At 50.2% G+C, this 6598-nt stretch overlaps 1 protein-coding gene across 4 annotated transcripts in view; it reads left to right on the top strand.

The window, feature by feature from the left end:
- TNRC6C (trinucleotide repeat containing adaptor 6C) overlaps positions 1 to 6598 on the top strand; it is a 158474-nt gene that overhangs the window by 86922 nt on the left and 64954 nt on the right. For all 4 annotated transcript variants that reach the window (XM_006145716.3, XM_006145714.3, XM_006145713.3 and 1 more), the window contains one exon: positions 6440 to 6597. In XM_006145716.3, the coding sequence (XP_006145778.1) occupies positions 6440 to 6597 (158 nt within the window). The remainder of the gene's footprint in view (positions 1 to 6439; position 6598) is intronic.

Here is a 6598-nt window from a genome sequence, read left to right as displayed (position 1 = left end):
ATTGATGCAGGCAACGAATGGATTTTAAAAGGAAGGTCGTGGTTAAGTCAGTGGGAAAGGCTGGTCACACCCGACCTAGCACAGCTCCATCAGCATTACAGGGAAGTGTGCACAGTGCCCGAGAGGCGCTCATGCTGAAAGCGAACCACCCCCTGCACCGCGGTGGGCCGGCCCGGCACCAAGTCTGCTCGGGTGCCCAGCCTCCGGGTGACATCATCTCTCATGTGAGCTGGCCCCTCGGGCTTTGAACAGCTAGGGACAGAAGATGAGGCCGCTTACCCAGAACAGTGTTTTGGTGCGTGTGGCATGCACACTTCACAGCTCGGAGCCACATCGCATTTGCTGGGGATGTCTCCCCTTTGACTTGTCATCCCCAGAAACTACTTTTAACTTTTTTTTTTTTTTTAAGATTTATTTATTGGGGCCAGCAGGTGGCATAGAGGTTAAGGGTGCTGGACTCCCACATGGCCAACCGTGGTTCGAGTCCCTGACCCGACAGCTTCCTTTCTCATGATCCTTTGCTCTCTTTCTCTCCCCCCACCCCCGGAAAAATTAAAATACGTAAGTAAATAAATAAATAAATCTTTTTAAAAAAATTTAAAAGATTTATTTATTTCTATTTGTTATTTATTTTTAAATTTTTGACCAGACGTAGAGAGAGAAAGGAAAGTGAGAAAGGGTGACCAAGCCACCAGGTCTAGGACTCAAACCGTGGTCAGCCATGTGGGAGTCCAGCACCTTTAACCACCACGCCACCTTCTGGCCCCTTAACTGGTTTTTAATAGACAAGAAAAAAAGAGCAGCCATCTTGCTAAAGGCATTCTTGCTTGGTTAAATGGGCCAGAGTCATCCTCATGACAAATACCATATTGCACGTGTCATCACCCAGCGCCAGGATGACCAGGTGGGTGCCTGCTGCCCACAGGTGCTGTCGCTCTCTCCATTCTCCCTCCCCACGCAGGGCCCTATGCGTAGCTGTCGTGTTGTCACAGAGCAGCCGAGTCTAGTTTTACCATGGAACAAAGGTTATCCCTGTTCGTCCCATAGTCAGCCCGTTCGCAGACACCACGGCAAGTTCAGTGGGTCGATTGCACAGTGGTAGCGAGCGTTACGCGTTTTCCATCTGTAGCGTCAGTGTCTTTCTCCACCGCTGACATGAAGTGGCTTTGCCAAGTACCTGTGAATTACGAGCAATCAAAGCCTATCCCTTTACAAGCTGGTTTGACCGAGCCGTTCTTTGAGCCAGTGGAAGTGGCAGACATAGCCATGCACCCTTTCCCCTGTAGTGGCAATAGTGTGTGCGTGCAGCGTTGTCACTGGGGCAGCCCACTGCCCTCCACATGGGGACCATCCTGGGTACAAGTCAGTGACGGCAGCAGGAGTCGTGGCACCCACCAGGCCACGTGTCAGCTAGTGGCTCGAGAACCTGCCTGGGATTTCAGAACCCAAATGAGCCTCCTCACTCCTCACAAAAGCCTGCCACTCACTTCTGCTGTGTGTAAAGGTATTTTTGCATAGATTTCCAAAATTTTGTGTCTCATAAATTCATACTTGAATTCCTTTTTTCCATAGAATTCTTGAAGTTCTGTCATTAGGTGTTCTCCAGTTTTGCTAGTGCCCTGTGCTGATTTTACAGAATTTACACCTATGTCAGAGTTTGGGTTTTAGGTTGATTTCTAAGTTGTTGATCACTGCTTAAGGGTATCCATTTCTCCACCTTAGAAATGTGGTTTCTCAGTTCATCTATTTTTTGTATCTAGTTTTTATTTTAATCTTTTACAAATTAATTTATTTAACTTTATTTATTTACTTTTAATTTAACCAAAGGGACGGAGTGAAAGAGAGAGAGAGTGGGAGAAAGCCAGCCACCAGGTCCAGGGCTCAAACCGCAGTCGGCCATGTATGAGTCCAGCACCCTCAACCACACCACCTGCCGGCCCGGCCCCTATGTGTCTAGTCTTATAAAAGAAATGCTACAGGACAGTCATTTCTGGCCATTCTTGTGTCGATATTAGCACTCTCTGAACCTGGGGGAAACTGACATTACCCTAGGAAACACAGTGCAGCTCTGTGATAGGACCGTGTGACCGTGGCTCACGCCCATTCTGGGGCCAGCACCACTAATCATGCCAGGAAACATCCATGTGCCTGTCCTGCCGAGGTCGGGTGGGGAAGGGCTCCTGAGGTGTGCCTGGCTGGGCCATGGCGTGCAAGGCCGGCATGGCGCAGCCCTCCTCTGACCTGCGGAACCTGCTCGCGGGTGCCCTGCTGGGCGTAGGAGGCTGAGTCGCAGCCGGCGGGGAGACATGGCCAGGAGTGACCGGGCACAGCGTTCCAGAGCCTAAAGCTACATAGCGACCTGACGATCTACCATAGAACACTTAGAAATAAATGCTGGGCTGCTTCCAATCACTTCGCAGACACAGGCAAGCATTGCTTTTAATAAAATGGTCAGTGAGTCCCAGACTTCACGATCAACTCTGAACCTAACAGCGAGATTGAGGGAGACCCCCCCTGAGGTGATTTCTCTGTCAGGCTGCACAGAAGCATGTAGACAGTTTGAAACGGGCTGATGTAGGGGAGAGAGATCTCTACACAGCAAATTCACGTAAACCCGAAGGCCCTGAGGGCTTGACCCAAGCCTATTTGGGAGCACCACAGCGTCCCGAGAGTGGCCGCCTTCCAGCCGGGACAGGACGTAAGCACCAGTACCAGATGCCAGCCAGAGGACCAGCAGGACTGTGCGGCTGGAACGGTCTGTGTGTCTGGGCGCCTGTCCTTCGCCCCTCAGGAGCGGCGTTGCCCATGGCCACAGTGGCCCTTTCTTTTGTGCTGGTGGTGACCACTGAGGCTGGCTCGTGCAAGCTGGAAAAGACTAGCCAAGAGTGAGACTCTCCTGTGCGTGTGGGTGCTTAGCCTAGTGCTGCTTGCATAAACTTTGCTCCCTGGCACAGGTATCATAAACTTACAGAATGTAGCAAAGGCAGAGGTAGTGCGAGTTCGGCAGGAGACAGACAGAGCTCACATTCCTTGGCTTTGTCCAAACTGGGCTTGGGAAGCCTCTGTCGGGGCAGATGGGACATGTATATTGCTTCTCTTAAGTCTCATCTATAGCACAGGCTAGAGAGCATTGTCCCTCCTTCGCAGCTCCCTGTCCCTGGAAGCTGGTCATCCGTTGGTAAAAATGACATCAGGGAACAGTCACCTGCAGATGGTGTGAGTCCACAGGGTATGCTTACAGCTCACTGTCTTCACACTAACTCCAGGAATAGTCCACTGACCTGTCTAGCCAGGAGTATTTCTATTTTAAACAACAAGTAATAGTTATTAAAAGAGGAGGGATCTGGGACCAGCAGAAGGCATAGCAGTTATAGTGCTGGATTCCCATATGGCCGACCACAGTTCGAGTCCCGGACCCAGTGGCTTCAAAGTCATGCCGGGCACAAGTAGAAGGGGCATCTGAGTGAACTGTGCTTTCTGTGGATATGGGATTTCTCTTGGGTTTGGACTTGGTTGGTTTATATTGGCTTTCCTGTGTTTTGAGGGGCTTGGCAAGCCCACTTGGAATATTTATTCTTGCCACAGCTACAAGTCATGCTCGGTCCCTCCATACACCAGCAGCCAACCAAACGATTTAAGTTTTTTGCTATGGGACGTGCTCTCTGACCAGAGAGAGAGAGAAAGTGAGAGCTCCACGCCCCTGGGAGGATGGGGGATGGCCATGCTGCAGTCCCTTCTCTTCGTTCTATTGGGACTCAGGGCGCGCGCACACACGTGCCCATCACATTTTCCAAGCTGCCAAGTCAAGGACTCGAACTCGGCCATGTGGGATCCAGCAACCTTAACCACCATGCCACTGGCTGACCTGAAAGATTCTTTCAATACTTTCATTTAATTTTTATCTGCAGAAAATATTTGCTTTGCATCAAAATTATCCAGTGTGTCTCCATTTATAGCATCTGTTGTCAAGCCTTTAAAGTGTCAGATGATACACACTTGGGGACATTTTTTTAAAATTTTGCCATAAGACATGTGCACCTGCCAGAGAAAGAGAGACAGGCAGGGGAAGAGCACCCCCATGGGGCTTGGCAAAGAGCACCCTCATGGGGCTTGGCCACTCTGTAGTCCCTTCTCTCCATCTCTCCCTTCTCAGAATTCTGGGGGTGTGTGCGTATGCACACATGCCCCTGGTGTTCAGACTGTCAGCTTTGGGGCTCGAACTGCAGTTCAGTTCCGTTGGTATCCAGCCCTGTGGAATCAGCTGTCTTAACCACCAGGCCATGCTGGCCCACACTTGCTGATTTTTATTTTAAAGTAAATTGTACTTTTGCCAGAGATGAACTTAAAATGGAAATACTGTTTTTTCAATTTTTGAATAAGCATTGTTCTTCCATTCATTCCTAAGATTTTGAAACATGATGTTTATAAATCATTGCTTTCTACATAAAAAATACTCTGGATATTTCTGCTGCTTTTTAACAAGAATTAAAAACAATTTATAGGGCCAACTGGTGACTTGGCCGTTAAGGCAGCTGTTTGCACCATTGGAGTCCTGGGCATGACAGCTTGAGAGACACGCCTGGCGCGTGTGCACGTGTGCCCTGACTCCAAAAGGGGGGCGAGATGGAGCAGGAAGACCTGCGGCATGACCGTGTCCCATTGGGTGCTTTCTCACTCCCCCCCAACTCTGTCCCTCAAGTGCACACCCTCTGGCAAATTAAGAAACAAAATACAAAAGGAAAATAAGACTCTCTAAAAGCTAACTGTGGTTACCGTAATCTCATCATTTACTCCTAGTTTTGACTTAGTTCAGTACTTTGAAAGAATTAGAAGTGTAGAACTGACAGATGCAGTCCAGGAAAGTTCACTGTTTAATCGCCTACAATAAACCAGCACTTTTACACTTGGTTGGTCTTTAGCAACACCTAACTTACTTCAGCTGCCAACACAGCCATAACTTTACCAGCCGAGCTCATCTCCGTTATTTCACTCTGTCCCTTCCCGACACGCATGACGATCCCGTGTGACCACAGATGACGTAGCTAGCTCTGCTGGGGGTGCCGAGAGGGCGCACCCCTGGTACTGCCAGTGTGCGTACCCTGTTGCTCAGCACAGAGCTTGTCCCTGAAATGGGCCCTAGGTGACTGTCGTCATTCAGCAGAGGGGCACGGGGAGCTCCTTCCATGCTATTCTTAGTCAGACCGTTAAGGTCTCTCACTGAGGCTGCGATGCCCCCACCTGAGCCCGTCATTTAAGATCTGCATCAGCACCTTGCAGTTTGCACCATGGCCTTTCTCATGTGCGGCCATGTACCCTGAAACACACTCGTCCTGCCGTAAAGAGCGCACCTGTGAAAACGAGCTGGTGCGAGCCATCGGTGTGGCCGTCAGTGGTGCCAGGCAAGCTTTTGGTGGGCTTCGAGTTGATCTGAAAAACGAAGTTTGCAGATGCAACTTTGCTCGTACTGAAGCATCGACAGCACGAGGGGGTCCTCGCGGCCACTGGCCCCGTGCCACTCCTGTGCCTGTAGCGGGAAGTGCCACACAGCCTCCCAGAGTCACCATGTCCTCTCACTGGGCTTCCCTCGGGGCCAGTCTCGGCCAGTCCCTGCACCCCTGATCTGGACACTGTTGCAGCAGGACCGAACAAAGGGGGCAGAGACCCTGCGAGGGCAGCCGGTGCCTGCTGCGCCCACCCCAACCCTAATCCTCACTTCACTTTTGGCTTTAAATACCGACAGGTCAGGTCTTCAGCTGTCCTCTCACTGGTAGCTTTCCTGCTGTGCCGTTAACATGCCACCTTCTCCTCCTTGCCCAGAGAAGCTGACCTTGTCTGTGGTGGGCAGAGAGAAGCGAGGGGCCCGGCCACATGGGCGATCCGGGTCTGCCCTGCCACGCCGGACTCATCCGTGATCCTGGCCCGCTAGGCGACTGGGGACAAGACCTGGGGCAAGGGTGCATGTGTGCATTGGTGTGTGTGCGTCCCACTCATGAAACTAAAAAAAGAAAAAAGATAACCAAGAATAATTTTTCAATATATACAAGTTTACAGCTTACAAGTTTCTCTTACAAAAGAATAATGCCACAAAATCTCATTTAGATCATTACATATAACAGCAGAAGTAAGCTACTTCTTAAATGTTGTTTTAAACTATTTAAAACCCTGTCGTGTTGCAAATACTGTGAATCGAGTATCTTTGTTGTGTCATGGACTGTTAGTCATCAGGAGTGAGGAGATTGCAGCTATCCAGAAGCAAGACAGAGCTGACTAGATTTAACACTCTTGCCTCCTTTTAACTTCCTACTAAATGCTATGGGAAGGGTAGGTTATCTTGAAACTATTTTGAAAATCAATCCAGAAATCGACATTGAAATTGAACACCGAGTTACAGTGCCACTGTGTTTCACTCGTCGTTTTCTCTCCCTTAACACCCTCCCAGTTTCATCAGGCTGGGGAGAGATGCCTAGTGTTCACGCGAAGGCTGACCACTCTTGGGGAGAGCCCTCGTCCCCTTCCCCGCTGGTGGACAACGGTACAGCAGCATGGGGGAAGCCGCCCAGCAGTGGCAGCGGGTGGGGAGAGCAACCTGCCGAGCCAG

This window comes from Tupaia chinensis, unplaced genomic scaffold (genome assembly GCF_000334495.1).
Source record: "Tupaia chinensis unplaced genomic scaffold, TupChi_1.0 Scaffold000159_1, whole genome shotgun sequence".
In the NCBI taxonomy this organism is placed as follows: Eukaryota; Metazoa; Chordata; class Mammalia; order Scandentia; family Tupaiidae; genus Tupaia; species Tupaia belangeri.
This window is presented reverse-complemented; position numbering and strand designations above follow the sequence as displayed.